The 16,367-nt window shown below is 50.3% G+C and overlaps 1 protein-coding gene across 13 annotated transcripts in view; it reads left to right on the top strand.

Moving 5' to 3' along the window:
• Window positions 1-16,367, top strand: part of MEGF11 (multiple EGF like domains 11) — a 353,192-nt gene that overhangs the window by 292,548 nt on the left and 44,277 nt on the right. For all 13 annotated transcript variants that reach the window (XR_002077980.2, XM_053888936.1, XM_019441733.2 and 10 more), the window contains exon 10: window positions 2,457-2,631. Coding sequence is in view for 12 of the 13 variants with exons in the window: in XM_053888936.1 (XP_053744911.1) it covers window positions 2,457-2,631 (175 nt within the window). In the remaining variant the exon portion in view is untranslated. The remainder of the gene's footprint in view (window positions 1-2,456; window positions 2,632-16,367) is intronic.

The following is a 16,367-nucleotide window of genomic DNA, read 5'->3' on the forward strand; positions in this document are numbered from 1 at the left end:
AGAAAAAACTGCGAGTCATCATAATTTCTCAACCCCAAAGCCATTTTGTTGTCATTTTTTCGTGCTTCATACACGTCTATGTATATCTGTCTTACTTTTTCCATATTTTAGATCATGACTTATTTACAATTTGCTTATTTCACTTCACCTGGTATCAGTAAAGATTTTGGGAAGCATTTGGATATTTCTGTAACATCTCTTCATACAAATTGTCATAATTCACGTAACCAACACTTTGTTGTCAGAGGCGGCATAAGACCATGGATAGAACATGGTCAGACAGACCTGGGTTTGAATCCCTGCTTCCCCTGACTTAGCCACGTGACTGTGAGCAAGTCACATTACCTCCAAGTGCCCTTTGTAAAATAGAGGCTCTAATGCCTAAATCACAGGCTTATCTGAAGATTAGAAATATATGTATAAAGTGCCTGGTGTTTTAATAGCCTGGTCACATTATTATTTAAATTGGTTTCATTTGCCCTCTATTATAAATAATGCTTCAGGGAACATCTCTGTGCATAAATCTTTCTCTGCCACTATGATTATTTCCTTAGGACAGATTCTTAGAAATGGAATTATAAGACCAAAGGGTCTGAATATTTTTAAAACTCCTGATACATAACCCCACATAGTTTTCCAGAACCTTCTACCAGCATTGAGAATTGTCCCTTAAAAAAAAAAAATTTATTTTGATAGAGAAAAAGTGATATCTCGTTGTTATTTTGACTTGATAATTAATGAGACTAAACATTTTCCAAGATGATTATTAGCTACTTGCACTTATTATTCAGAAACTGTCTACTCTTGTCCATCCCTCATTTTCCATGAGAAAACCAGGGCTCCCGGAAGAGAAATAGCTTGGCTGGGCTTCACACAATTAGTGTGTTCATTAATTCATTTGCCAAATATGTATTGAGCATCTCTAGCATGCCAGGGACTCTGCGGGGCCCTGGGGTACAATACAGAGAGAGGTGGAATAGACAAAGGGCCCTCCCCAATGGAGCTGCCACCTGGTGGGAGAGACATATGATAAGTCAATAGACACAGAAAATAATTACTCATAGTGAAAGTATGACTCACTCCCAAATATTTAATTGGGCAGTGAATACAAGCCAGGTGCTGGGGATACAGCAATGACCTGGGGAGAGAAAACCCATGTCTCGTGGAATTTAGCAGAATCAAGAATTGTACCCAGGCTCCCCTGCCAGGCCAGAGCATGCCTCTTTTGATCATATCCCTTCAGCTGGACTCTGGAGAAGAGAGGCAGGTGACACAGGGAATCCAGGAAGGTTGGCTTGTCTCTACCATTCAGCATCTTCCTTGGAGTGTTAGTCTGGGTTCTCCCCACGTTCAAGAGATTTACTAGAGAAACATCTATGAGGGAAAACGGGGTGGGGGCTGGGAGGCTAGGAAAACATCAGAGTGCAGTGCAGGTCTGACCCATGTGAAGGAGAGGGAAGGAAGGAAGGCTGGGTGGAAAGTCCTAGATTATATCACAGTTCTAAGAAAGTCTGGCAAGATGGGGAGTCTCTAGATCAAATTGCCCATCAGAAGAATCTCCGGTCTCCCAGGAATGGGCCAACCTTTCATGTCTGTGCCATGCTCTAGTTGGGAGCAGCCCAGGGGAAGTGTGGGCTCTGAGTGAATGTAGTGATGGATTTCAGACACAGTAGCTGGGGTCATTGGTCAGTTACACTCCCCCCAGAAGCTTTGAGAAGCACATGGTCACCACACCAGCATCCCCTCTGATCATGAATAGATATTGGCTGTTGGTTGGATCAGACTTCTGCTAGCCAGAGATTGCCCTATTCTCTAGAGGTCATGCCAGGCAGCCAGACAGATAAGGGGTAAAGATTATCACAGTCACTCTTAAGGAGCCCTAGCAAAGCCCAGATGGAAGGTATCCTGTCCCATGCAGACACCGCCAGAGGAGAGAGACCACATCTGCCCTCAGGTCTCATTTTAACATAGCAAATGTCCATGGAGTACCTACAATATGCAGAGTCGCTGGGTCTCACTGCAACCCTCTCACGCCCTGCTGCCTCACCAGGCATCTGCCTTGAGTACAGGGTGAGTGAGGCTCTGGACATCACAGTCATAGGGAAGGGACTGAAGAAGGCTCCCTTCTTCTTTGGACTCTGTATTTGTATTATAAAGAGCACTTCTTTGGGAGTCAGAAGACCTGTGTTATAATCCTGATTTTGCTGCTTCCTTTGCAAACTATGTGACTTTAGGTAAATTATATAATTACCATGAGCCTCGCTTTCTTGGGGCCATAAAGACCATGTGACCTTGACCTTGGCACCTTCTGGCAAACAAACAAGGCAGTAAGCATTTTAACCTGAGAGGCCTTTTGATCCTGCTACCCTGGCACACCAGGCTTAGGGTAGGCAGAGGGTGGGACGTGGCTGCCTCTCTGGCCAGACTGTCCCCTCATTCTTCTCTCATCTGCTCAGCTGCCACCCAGTAACTGGAGCGTGCACCTGCCAGCCAGGCTGGTCTGGCCACCACTGCAACGAGTCCTGCCCTGCTGGCTACTATGGCAATGGCTGCCAGCTGCCTTGCACCTGTCAGAACGGCGCCGACTGCCACAGCATCACTGGGAGCTGCACTTGTGCCCCAGGCTTCATGGTAAGATGGGAAGGGTCTCCCACGGCCTCATGCTCTCCGGCCTACACAGAAGAGGAGGCGTCAGCTCCTCCCACCTCTGAGTGGAATCTGGGAATCCCTTTGCCCAGGGACGAAGAGTGGAAGTGACTCCACACCCCCCTCAGAGAGCTCCTGACCAGAGAGCCCCCAGGCTGCTCTCAAAGGGTCAGTTATACTGAGGTCTGTAATTGTAGATTAAAAGGAGGGGGTCTTTCCATTGTCCCCTCAACCCTGAGCACCGGTTGTCTTTGCCCAGCTCTTCCCTGTCCAAATCCTATGCACCCGGTCTTTCTCCATCACAATAACCACAGTATGCACAGTTTTGTATTCTACTTGCTTTCACCCACATTTGCTGCTTGGGCTTCTTGATTATCATTTTCAATAGCTGCATAACACTGCAGGAGCTGATGTACCCCAGTTTACTCAGCCATTCCCTTACTGCTGAATATTGAGTTGTTTCCAATGTTCACGGCAAATGTTACAATAAGCATCTTCCTACAAACAGCTTTTCCTCTCCTATTGAATTATTTCCTTAGGGTGAATTCCCAGGGTCAGTGGGCATAATATATTTATGGCTTTTGATGGATGGTGCCATATTACTTTCCTCAGGGGTTATATAAATCTATACCGCCACCAGCCATGTACAAATGTACCTATTTCAAAACAACTTTGCTAACATCCCTTTTTTTTTTTTTTTTTTTTTTTTTTGGCTAATTATATCGGTAGAAAATGGCTCCTTGATGTTGCTCTAATTTGCATTTCTCTTCTGATTACTGGGGAGAGTGAACCTTTCCCCCATGTGTTTACTATTTGTATTTTCTCATGAATTATGCTGGTTTTTATGAGGTGAGGGAACTTGACACTGGAAGTGGAATCCTGTTCGAAGGTGGGGCGTGCCCAGTGGGTCTGAGGACCCAAGCACGCTGGGGTCCCCCAGGGCCATGTATTTGATTGTGCTGTAGGAAGTGGTCTGTGCAGCACAAAGTGTGGTCTTTGGAACCACACTGGGGTCACATCCTGGTTGTCCTGGAGCTTCTCCGTGACTTTGGAGCAGTGAGTTTACCTCTCTCAGGATCGGTTTCCTCATCTCTGGAATGGAACACGTGCCTCGCAAAACTGCTGCCAGGTGTAGAGATGAAATACATCAAGTACCTCACCTCAGTGCTTCTCAGACTTTAGTGCACACATGAATCAGCGGTGGGCCCTACTGCATTGCACGTTCCGGTCCAGTAGATGCAGGTGGGGCCTGAGGCTCTGCATTCTAACAAGCTCCTAAGTGATGTCAGTGCTGCTGGTCAGTGGCCTCATTTTGAGCAGGAAGGGGTGGTCCTCAACTTGGGATGCCCATTGGAATCACCCGGGGAGCTTTATAAACACTGATGCCTGTCCACCCCACCCCCCCCCTCCAGAACACTGACATTTTTGGTCTAGTTGAGGCCAGTGTGCTGCCAAGGTGGAGATCCACTGATCTACAGGGAAGCACAACATGGGAGTGTGGGTTTGCCTGGTGTCTTTTGTAGGCAAGTTGCCCTGGTCTATTGAACAAAATTCTGTTTAGTTCCTTCTTCCTCCTCCCTGGTGCAGATAAAACTGGGTGAAAATGAATTCCGGTGACATATTTGAAAGAGAAAGAAGTCTGTTCCCCCTGTAGGTTTCCTTTCTTATTTACCTTCGTTGGTGTGAGCTTTGGCCATAATTTCCACAGAAAAAATGTGAGCGCCCAAGGTTTTGGTTTGGGTAGGAGAGACTAGTTGTTTGGGAGACTGAGTGGAAGTGGACAGATCACACCAGACATTTAGTGTGGGCATTCTGACCCCAGTTCCAGTTCCACTATGACTTTGGACAGATGGCTTCCTCCCCAGTTCCTCCAGGAACTGGAGCCCCCAGTTCCTCCATCTGTAAATGGTAAGTGTGCAGGGGGAAATGAACCCACTGATTTCTAAGATGGTCCACTATGCATCGCTTCCCCGCCTTTTGGCTAAGATCAAGTGTAAGATGGCCCATTGTGCAGACTCCAGGGACCATATCAGAAAGCACACCCTTATGGAGGAGATAAAGGAAAATAGGAGCAAGGAGGGATGTGTGTTGTGTGTGTGTGTGTGTGTGTGTGTGTGTGTGTGTGTGTGTGATGTATGTGTGTGTGTTAGCCAAGGGAGAGGGGCTCATTGAAGTTGTATACATCATCTGTGGGACTGCTGAGTGTCCCATGTTCCCCCTTCTTCACCCCCCAACTGCCTGCCTAGTCACTATTCCTCAATAGAAGGGAGAATCAAAGCCTTCGGATGGCTAGGGAGGCCAGAGTCTGTGTGCCTACTGCCCCCAGGCCAGGGCTCCTGCAGTCTGGAGGCCAGTCCCCTGCTTCTCTTCCTCCCATCTGGGATGCAAATGACTTCCTGCCCTTGAACTTTGGGAGACTTGGCACTTGCAGTAATCATCTCATTGTGGAGTCCTACCTGCCTGGGGCTCAGGGCTAAGACAGATTGTAAGCCAAACTGCCCTGGTGAGACCCCGTGAATTCTCATCCATCTCCTCCTGCCCAGCCTCATTATACCTGGAAAGGCTCTTCTGGGGCCCTGTTGGGTGTTGAGCAGGAGCTGCTGGAGGTGATTACAGAACAGTCAATTGTTCTCATCCAGTGTGACTCATTCCTGAATGCACCAGGCTCCAAGGGGGAACTCATTACTGTTGCTTTTACTCCAGCTTCTGAATGAATGCAACTTCCTGCAATTAGCCAGCTCTGGTCAGGGTTGGGGTTGGGGCAATCAGCAGAGCCGACTTGGCTGAGACCTTCACCAGAATGCCCTGCAGTCAATAATAATTAGAAATGCCTTTATTTGCTAGTTAATCTATAAATTTATGCAGCTGCCCTTTTCCTTGAAAGATTTTTAGGATGAGCAATTAATTAGAGACTAATTAAAAGAGCCCTTTTCTGAGTGTTTGGAGACCTCTATCCTAGGCTCACTAACCTTGAACATGTTGCCTCACTTTGCTGGGCCTCAGTTTCCTCTTCTGTAAGATGGGAGTCACATCATTCCTGTCTGCTATTGGATGTGAGTAGCCAACATGGTAATCGATGTGAGGCCACATCCTCAGCTGGCCCCACCCAGCAAAGCTCTCCCTGCCAAGGGCTCTTTAGGGAGGATTTGGGGATAGCTTTATCAAAGCAGAGTCTCTGAGGACTGAGAATGGCCTCAGACTCAACGTAGATGTGAAGAGTACTAATAAGGTAGCGAGAACCACCCTTGAGAGTCTAGTGGCCTGCCTGCTCCAGCCAGATGGTCCCCAACCCCTGCAGAGGCCATGAGAATATGGGGCAGAAGCAAGACCCACCTGGCAGCCTGGGTGTGTTGGCCTTCACATTCTTCCTCCTTCCTTCTCAGAACACTAGATATTTACCCTGACAAACTTGGGAATCATCTGGTGGTATGGAAAGGCTAATCAGACATCCATTTTAGCCTTCAGAGAGCTTGTGCTCAGTAACAATCATATTCACACTAGCAGCAAACACTTATTGAGTCCTTGCTGCATGCTTCATCTTTATTCCTCACAAGAGCCCTGTAGAGGTGCACTTTCACATTCTTCAATTTGAAAATGAGGAGCTGAAGTTCAAACAGGACAAGTGACTTGCCCAGGATCACAAAGCCAGTAGTGGTGGGAGCCGCTGAGCTCTCATATGTTAGATGATAGACTTTGACTGACAGATCACCATGGAACCACACAAATCTGAGTTCAGATCCTTGCCCTCCAATTCCCACTCTGCCTACTGGCAAGCCTAAGCCTAAGCCTGCCTAAGCCTGAAGTTCCTCCATTGTTAAGAGTAGACTTTGCCAAGAGAGTGAGAAGCTTCATATGGAAAGTTTGTGATTCAGTGCCTGGAACACAGTAAGCACCCAGTAAAATGGTAGTGATTATTGGTGCACTATGAGAGTATTGGGGTGGGGGGGGGCAGTGTTTCCTCCAAGTTCAGCACCCCTCCCATCAAGGAGAGTGTCAAGATGAGCTATATAACCCAGGGGTTCCTTTTGGAACAAGCAGAGCCATGAATATGCACAGCTGTGGTTCCAAGCAGGTCCACCCAAGTACCTGTGGGTCACCCTAAATGGTCAGTCTCAGGAAGCATTATGGGGTGGACACACCTGCTGATGTTTGGGGAAATGGACATAGAGCTGGAGGTAGGAGTAAAGTCTAGGCATCTTACATGTTAGCTTGGCAATGCCAGTGTAATAATTACTTGAGGCATGGTTTGCTGAATTACATTGGGGCTGCTGGGTGGGGCAAAAGAGCCCTGGGCTAGAAGGTGAGAAACTAGGTTCGTAGCTCTGGTTATGCTAGCTTTCAGGGCTTCTATTTCTTATCTGTAAAATGGGAATGAAATCGGCTCCGCAGTAGAACAGTGGTATGGGAACTAATCATTAAAATGGGAGGGCTTAGGGGCGCCTGGGTGGCTTAGTCGGTTAAGCGTCCGACTTCGGCTCCGGTCATGATCTCACGGTCTGTGAGTTCGAGCCCCGTTTCGGGCTCTGTGCTGACAGCTCAGAGCCTGGAGCCTGTTTCAGATTCTGTGTCTCCCTCTCTCTCTGCCCCTCCCCTGTTCATGCTCTGTGTCTGTCTCAAAAATAAATAAACGTTAAAAAAAATTTTTTTTTTAATGGGAGGGCTTAAAATTGGGAGGCATATTGTTTCAGCACCTTGGACAGCCGCCACAAGCCTCTCCTCTAAGGTTGTCTTGTCCTATCAGAACCTAGGGTCCCACCCAGTCAGAACACCAGGTTGAACAGAGGTGGGGGAGGGCAGAGTGAGGGTCGCATGACAGGAGGCTCAGGCCAGCAGAGTCCTAGGAGTGCCCACATGAGGGATGATTCAGGAAGTGAGGAACAGCCTAACCGTGGTCGAGGGGACTAAGTGAAGCTGTCTATCCACTTGGAGGCTGAAATCACATCATCCCTCTATATGGTTTCTCTTTACCCACCAAACAAAACTCAAACCCTAGTCCTTTGTATGTCCTTAAAACTAGTTAGTCCACCTTAACTTCATCTCCTGCTAAAGTCCTGCCACAAATCTCTGCTGTGGCCACACATGACTCACCTTTCCTTAAGCACAGTGTCTGCTTTGGAGCCTCTGACTGTGCCTTTTCTCAAGCTTTTCCCTCTTCCTAGAATGCCCTCCCCACTCTCCTTATCTCTATGAAAATCTTTCTCAGCCTTTCAGAGCTAAGATCAAAGGCTGCCTCTTCCATGAAGCCTTCCCTGAATATTCCTCCTTCAGAATTAAGCTCTCCTCTGTTCCCATAGCAGATGGCTCATACTCAGAGTCTGTCTACTCCTCCAGCTGCCTCCCCCCTGGCCCATGTCTAGCATGTGAACATCTTGCTCAACATACTCATTTTGAAATGGATGAAACTTTTGAGAAGAGCAATGAATGCCCTTAAAGCAGAAGTTTCCAGCACTGACCGCTATAGGAAGGAAACTCATGGCATTTCTTGAGAGACCATGCCAGCAGGGCTGAGGCTTGAAAACATCCATTGGTTTCTCTGCAGTTCAGATAAACAGGTAGCTGTAGTGGGACTAGAATAGCTATCACCCAACATCATCTCTGGGTTTGTTTTTTTTTGGGGGTGGGGGGCGCGGGGAATGGTGTGAGCTTCCTACCTTACGCAATATTACATAGCGGTTACCCAGAGACTATAGAGCCAGATTCCCTCACTTCAAATACCAGCTTTGCTGCTTACTAGCTGTGTGACCTTGGGCAGGATGTTTTACCTCTCTGTGCCTCTGTCTTCTCATATATGAAAGGGAAATAATAATAAAGTCTTTTGGATTACTGAGCTGATAGAACTAATTAGTACATACACAATAACTAGAATACTTAGCATATCAGTACTCTTTTAACAAGAGTTAGCTTATTATTACCATTATTTTTTCATTCATACTGCTGCTGCTATTGTTGTTATTTACCCCAAGCAGTTCCCTACCTGAAGAGATTGACTGGTCCTGGCCTGAATGCCCTCTTTGGGGGTCCAGGCAGAAAGGGGAGCAAGAGGAAGAGAGTAGTTAGTTGAAACTTCCTTCTGGCCAGGAGCTGCAGGGTTGACGGGGCCTCCTGGGTTCCCAAGGGCAGCCACAGAACTGAGAATCGACTTTCTCATCACAGGGGGAGAAGGCTAGCTTCTCAGCCCCTGCACACTTCTCTGCTGACCAGCTTTCCTTAATTAAGGCCTCGCCTAAGTGGCCAGCCTGATGAAGCTTCCTCGCCTGCTCTCGGACTAATTGCTGCCACCTTGGCACCTGCAGCGAACAGCCTGTGCGGTCACCAGAGCTGCAGCGATTGGATTTCCCAGACCTTCTCCCTGCATGGAACCCATGTGTCTGGGAGATAAGGGGCCCTCTGGTCATTGCTCAGTACAGATGCTCCCTTTCAGCTCTGGCTATAATGGGTGTGGGGAGCATGGGAGGCTGGGGAGAGGAACCTGGTGTCCCCTCCCATGGGGTCCGGGGCCTATATTTCTCCCCTGGATGACAGAATTTCTATTACCTTAAAGGGCTCATCTATTTATGCTGCAATTTTTTGAAGTCCTGTCTGCTGTTATTGAACCCTGCATGCTGGCGAGGGGAGCGGGCACTCCATCACCCAAATGAACAAACTCGTTTCCACATTTTTCTGCCTTTTCTCTGGGCTGTCGGTAGGTCGTATATGCAAACCTCAGCCGCTCTGGCCAGGGAAGGCAGGACAGGGGTGAGAGTTATGAAAATCCAGACCAGTGGAGCAGTGATTGAATTTTCCTCCAAGGTTTTTGGTGTCCTTTAAAGACGTCACTCTCCTCCAGCCCCCACCCCCAAGCTGGACAAAATGTGTGTCTGCCTTTTGTGCAGCTCCTGAGCTGGAACCAGGGAGTGGGACAGCTGTGGGGCCAGAAGAGAATGTGGACTGAAAAATTACAGCCAGGTGACATGTGTACAATGTGTGTGCCTTTTCTTTTCTAACTGTTTGTTCTTTATCAAACCCAAGGTCTGCAGGCTATTAGCCCTAAGCTTTTCATGTCCCCCCCCACCCCGCCCCGCCATTGACTGGTTTCCTAATTATAGTACAAGATTTTCCTGGGTGCTGCACTGCAGATGAGGAATTCACCCTCTAGCTGCCCTGCCCGTGTGAGCAGAGGAACACAGGTAGTGCAAAGTAGCAAAAATGTAAACATATACACACCACACTCCAGGATTCAACTCCCAGCTCTGTCATTGCCTGCTGGGTGGCCTTGGCCCAGTTACTTATGCTTCTCAAGCCTTAGTTTTTCATCTGTAAAACAGGATAAATAATGGTACTATGTTCTAGTGTTCTCAGGATTGGATTAGATAAATATGTACAATGCTTAGAACAAAGGCTGGCATGTAGCGAATGCTTAGTAAAGTCAAGGTTTCTTGTGTGGTTGTATAGAGTTGATACACTGGAGGCAAAGGCATGGACTTTGGGGTCAGACAAGCCTGAGATGGAGTCCCAAGCCTGTCCCTCAGCTCTGTGAACTTAGCGACGTCCTCAGCCTCTCTGAGCCTCAGTTTCCCATCTGTGAAATGGGTTAATAGTGCCTGCCCTTCAGGGTCAGTGTGAGCACAAAACGGGAATTATTCTTCATCATGGCAGAGTGGGAAGAATGCTGAGCACTTCCCTACCGCACCTTCTCATTTTAAAAAGAAGGAAACAGGTTCAGAGAGGGAAAGTGACTTATCCTGGGTCACACAGCAAATCGTTAGCAGAACTGGGATGGAGATCAGTTGACACAATTCCCAGTCCGATGCTTTTTCTACCTTTACCTCCTTCTCCTGAGTTTGCTGTCCCCGGAGCAGACATCAACTGATTTTACCCAGGGCAGAGAGGGGGATAGCAGTTGGGGGAGTGGTCACCAGAGTATTAAACCATGTTGGCAATTAATCCGCAGAGCAAAGTAGGGAAAATTGGTTTTATGTCACTAAGGCTGAGTCCAGCCTTCCCCCTCTGGGACCCCATGGTCTGTGGCTTTATTAGGGAAAACTGCTGACTCTTCTGTTCTAAAAAATAGACGTCCCTCATGTCAGAGCACCCCCTCCCTGCTGGCTTCCTCATGTCTTTATCAGTGCCCTCGTTACTGGGGTCTGGAGCTGGGACTTTGGTCCAGAGCCTGGAGCTCTCTCCATGAAACAGAAGAGGGTGTTGGAGCTGAGGCATCCATGCTTTGAGCATCACCAGTTTTCTTTTCATCCAATTCTCTGGTGTTCCTGGGGTGTCTGCTCCCGCCGGCTCTCGGGCCTAGCCACCCCACAGACTCTGGAGAGTTGGCCCAGGCCACGAGTCAGGGATGCTGTCCTGAAAGGTCTAGAGGAAGCAGATGAGCGAGCGGAGCTGTGAGTGACCACGGCACGCCTTAGGCCAGGCCCCCTGCTCTTTGTTCGTCATTTTATGTAATCCTCACGATTACCCTGTAGGTGCAGACTATCAGTATCCCCACTTTGCAGATGAGGAAACCAAGGCTCAGAGAGGTGAAGTAACCTTCCCTACTTTGTAAGTGGCCACCAGGAGCTGAGCCTCTAGCTGTGTGAACCCAGAGCCTGCACTTTGAGCCACAAACAAAAACTGGAGAGGAGAGGGCTGTGGATCTATGGTAAATAAGCAGCTTGGAGACTCCCTCAGGCCTTTTCCTGGGAAAGGGCACAGCCTTGGCAACCTCATTTCTCGTTTCTCAGTGGGAGCCTAGTGCCCTTCCTCGCTTTGTCTTTGAGGGGAGGTAGGCTGGGAGCCTCAGTCTCCCTCCCTTCCTCTGGGGCGGCCCTTCCCAGCTTACCCAGCTGCCTCACATAGCCCCCCTAATGAGGAAAGCAGGGCGAAAAGTGTTAGGGCTATTGCACAGAAGAGGAAACCAAAGTTTGGAGGGGTTCCAGGTCTGGTCCAGGGTGACGTGACTCGTGAGGACATTGAGCTGGACCCAAGGCTTATGGCTCGGGGGCCACACTCGCCTCAGGACAGCTGTGCGGTGAGGGGATCAGGGCTGAGGAGAAGGCCAGCCGGATGCTGACCTGGGCTCTGACCCTGGCTTTGCTGCCACCTCACTATTGGACCAAGTCACTTTACCCGTCTGTGCCTTCACTTCATCTTCTACAAAGATAGGTGCTCCCTGCATCCTGGGGCTGCTGTAAAGCTCACAGGAAATACCTACAGGAAGGACTGGAAGAAGTTCCAGGGTGTGTGTCCCCAGAGACGTGAGGGGGAACAGTGGGCAGACTGACTCCCTACCAACCTTGCAGGTCTGGAACAAAGGAAGAACCCCCTCCCTTCCTTCCCGCTACCCCTGCCCTCTCTTCCAAGACCCCACCCAGCCTGGCCCCTCCCCGGCCATCTCCCCACTTAGTCATTAGCACCAATAGTCTCATCTGCAGCAGTAATTATGCACCCCAGGAGGGAAAGGGGTTCCTGCCAGAAGATGGGATTATGTCTGGAAAATGAAAGATGTTGCACAAAAAGGTCATGAATAAATTACTTCAAGGTGGGGCGAATAGGGAACTTAGCAACGGGGGTAAACACAAAAACAAAAACAAAAACTCAAAAGTTGTCTCCAAAAACACTACCAGATAATTGTTCTCACCTCACCTGAGCGGTCTGAGGAGGGGTGTTCATTCCTGAGACAGGCACAGGGGACCTGGGCAGGGGCACCCCAGCCTGATGGCCCGGATGAGCAGGGGTGGATGGAATGTGAGGGGAGAGAGTGGGAGCAGAGCCGGCGGGGCCCTGTGCGCCAGGGCAGGGACACGAGATGAATTCAGCAGGCAAGAGGGAGCCACTGTAGTCTTGAGCAAGGGGGGTGACCAAAGCAGCCCCATGCTTGACCTCTGCCACCCCATACCCTGTGTGAGGAGACAGGGACGTCACTGTCTAAGAGCTCAGCTTATAGTGAGTGCTCAGTGGAAGTTGGTTCCCATCACTCCCTGTGGCTCTTCGGCAGAGGCTGCTTGGTGTAGTGGGGAGGGCGTGGGCTTTGAGCTGAGGGAACCCACGTTTGAATCTCGCCAATGTGGCAGTGTATAACAGGCCCACCTCGTATACCTCACTTTGCTCACCTCCCACGGGGAGTACCTTGCAGGATGATAGTGAGGGGAAACAGAGCATGAAAGTGGCCAGAGCAGGTAAATCTGTTCCTTTCCTTGCGGTCTGCAGTGGCCTGGGCTCTAATGGACCGTGTGTAACACTCAAAATGCCTAAAGCATTTATGGCCCTTCCTCTGGGCCTGGCACTCCTCTAAGAAGATGACATATATTTTTTTTAAATTTTTTTTTTTTAACGTTTATTTATTTTTGAGACAGAGAGAGACAGAGCATGAACGGGGGAGGGGCAGAGAGAGGGAGACACAGAATCGGAAACAGGCTCCAGGCTCTGAGCCGTCAGCCCAGAGCCCGACGTGGGGCTCGAACTCACGGACCGCAAGATCGTGACCTGAGCTGAAGTCGGACACTTAACGACTGAGCCACCCAGGCGCCCCGAAGATGACATATATTAACTTACTTGAGCTTCACCGCTACCCTTGGAGGAAGGTACTACCACAATCCCCGTCTTGCAGACAGGAAGACTGAGATGCAGAGAGGTTAACAGCTTACCCCAAGTTGGTCAACTATACCCCATTAAAGCTGAAAAAGCAAAATGCCCAGGGTTCTGTAAGTGTCAGAGCCAGGACCTAAGCCCAACAGTCAGATTCCAGAGCCCACTGGAACCTCTGTGCCCTGCCTCTTCTTTGGGCAAACCCCAAAGGATCCTCAGCGCCCCCCACCAGGCTAAAACCTTAACCACGGCCACAGGGGTGCTCCAGCCACGGGAGTCAAATTTGGAAGTAGCATCAAACTGGGGAGCAATCAGGCGTCCGTCAGGTAGGACGGGAAGCATCAATGTGACAGGTGGTGGTGTGGATGGAGCCCCGGGTCCCTACCATGACCCCTGTCTGTACCACAGTTCTTCCACTCCAAAATGCTCTCCTGCCCAGCATCTCCTGTGTTCTCACAGCCCTATGGGTGACAAGTCACTGCTGCCATTTTATACACATGGGAACAGGCTCAGCATGGTTACCCATCTTGGCCTTCCCCACTCTCAAGCCCAGCCCTGAGCCGCTCCCCAGGCCAGGGCTGCAGGACAAGCCCCTCCAGCCCCGTCTCCCTCTGGGGCGTCGCTCCCCTCTTCTCCCTGGCCTGCAGACCCAGACGGGCTGTGCCCCAGGCTGGAAATTACCATCTCCCTTCCTACAGGGAGTCCACACCTACTCTAGGCTCCCTTCAACCCGCCCGGAAGCCTCAGGGCCTTACATGGGAAGCACCTTCTAGGCCCATGTTATGTGTAGTGAAGCATTCTTTGAGAAGTTGGCTGAGAAAATCTCTGAGAGCCTGAAAAATCCATAGGGTACCTGCTTTAGAAAGGTGCAGAGAATTAGCAGTCGGGGGATGAGAGGAGTGGACGGTGTGGGTAAGGGCAGCCTCTTCTACCTCCACTCTGTGCCCCCAAAAAAGCTTCTCGAGTTTCAACTGCTGGGCCTTCTTTTTTTCTTATGTTTATTTATTTTGTTTGTGATAGAGAGGGCCCACGAACGCACACGTGAGCAGGAGAGAGGGACAGAGCATCCAAAGCAGGCGCTGCACTGACAGCGGAGAGCCCGACACCGGGCTTGAACTCACAAACCACGAGATCATGACCAGAGCTGAAGTCAGACACTTAACAGAATGAGCCACCCAGGCGCCCCTGCTGGGCTTTCTTTGTAGTCAGGCCTATAACTGCTTTTCTTTAATGACTGACTCTACAGTCCATAAGCGATTGAATTTGCCTGAGTCTGGGTTTTCAACCTCTCTCAACCAGAAAGGAGTGGCCCAGACCCCTGCCTTTGGGGGAGGAGGGTTCCTAAAATAGGCTGGAACACTAAATCGCTTACCTGCTGTTGGACCCACCTTTGTCTTCAGGGCACAGTTTGGAGCCTGGCACCCGAGGCCTTCCTGGCTGGGCCGGTCTGACCGCCAGACGCCTGTCTTACCCACCATCCCTCAGCCCCAGTGTTCCAGCAGATCCTAACAGATCACCTTGCCCTGGAGACCCCCTCAGCCACGCATGGCCCCGCCGCTGTGCCTCTGTCCAATCTGCCACCTCCCGGATGCCTTTGCTGTCCATCCTCCTGGCCGAACCCGGCCTGTGCAGGAACCAGCCCCAGCTGGGTTTCTGCCTCTTTGTACAGCCTCCTTGCTCGCTTCCCACTGGAACGAAACCACTCCATATTGTGTGCTGGCCCCCCCGCTCTGGTGGCCCACTGTGGATGTTTCTGTCATCTCTACTAGACAGCTGCCGGGGTAGGGAGCAGGTCTGTCCGATTCATCCCTGTGTCTCTGCCCTTTTCCCCACCCTGCTTCCTTCCTAACCCCGGCCCCTCCCGGGACTGGCACAGTCTCCTGCACAGAGTGGGAGCAGTAGCTATTCGTTGAATAAATGCACGGGTCATTTAGAAGCATCCCCTTGGGGCACCTGGGTGGCTCAGTGGGTTGAGCCTCCAACTTCAGCTCAGGCCACGATCTCACAGTTTGCAGGTTAAGCCCCACATCCGGCTCTGTGCTGACTGCTCGGAGCCCAGAGCCTGCTTCAGATTCTGTGTCTCCCTCTCTCTCTGCCCCTCCCCTGCTCACGCTCTTCTCTCTCTCTCTCTCTCCCATCAAAAATAAAAACAAAACATTAAAAAAAAGAGCATCCCCTAGGTCGTGAATAGTCCACATTTTACTTGGACCCTGGTAAACACCCCCATCAGAATCTGTAGGATCCTCTGTTTCCCATAATCTGGTTCCCATCTGGGACATTATCACTATTGAGACTCGAGCTGTTCAGGCCACTGCCCTGGGCCCATACCACCCAGCCGCCACCTCAGAGGATCTAGGCCCTGCAATACAAACACACACACACACACACACACACACACACACACACACACACACACAGGCTCCCCAGAAACAGTCTGCAGAACATCTGAAGTAGGGCGGTGGCCCTCCGGTACTAGTCTCATCTTGGGCCCCCCGCCCCACTCTGTTCTGCAAACTCTTTCCTCGAAGCTCATGGAGACCTCTCCTTGATGCCCCACCGTAGGCTCTCCCAGCAGTTCAGAAGCAGTGTTCTCCTGGCACTTTCTAAAACCGCGAAGGAACTCAAAAAAATCTGATGCGGAGTGATTGGGGCCATAAGGCTGTCAGGGCTTGTCCAGGGACTCTCGAAGCTTCGGGCCCAGTCTTTGTTGGGAAGCCTTGTCCTGTCCTCAGGGGAGAACTGATCCTGCAGGGGAGGCCCTGATCCTCTGTGTCTGGAGTCATCCCCACCCCCAGACCCTCAGCACAGGACACAGGAGGAGGAGCAGGGATGGGGAGATGAGGCCAAGAGCAGGAAAGCGAAGCCGTCTTAGAAAGCGAGGCCTTCCCACTGAGGGCTGAGGCCCTCCGCGTGCGGCATGCTGACGGCATGCTCAGTCGCCAGCAGTGCTGTCACCAGCATCGTCACTGTAGCCAGCGCTGTCTCTTTCAGAGGATACACGCCATTTGATGGGTGTCGGCTCACTCCCCAGGCTCTCTCGCTCATGGGGCCTGTTCTCTGTCTTTCCGCCGTCTTAGCTTTATTCCTCCAAGTTTTAAAGACTTTGGGGCTTTAAGAGTTTCCCGACACGAGATACAAATGCCCCCTAAGACTGCCCCCCAGAAGTT

The sequence above is a fragment of the Panthera pardus genome, unplaced genomic scaffold (genome assembly GCF_024362965.1).
Source record: "Panthera pardus isolate Hobbes unplaced genomic scaffold, ASM2436296v1 HiC_scaffold_24, whole genome shotgun sequence".
NCBI lineage: Eukaryota > Metazoa > Chordata > Mammalia > Carnivora > Felidae > Panthera > Panthera pardus.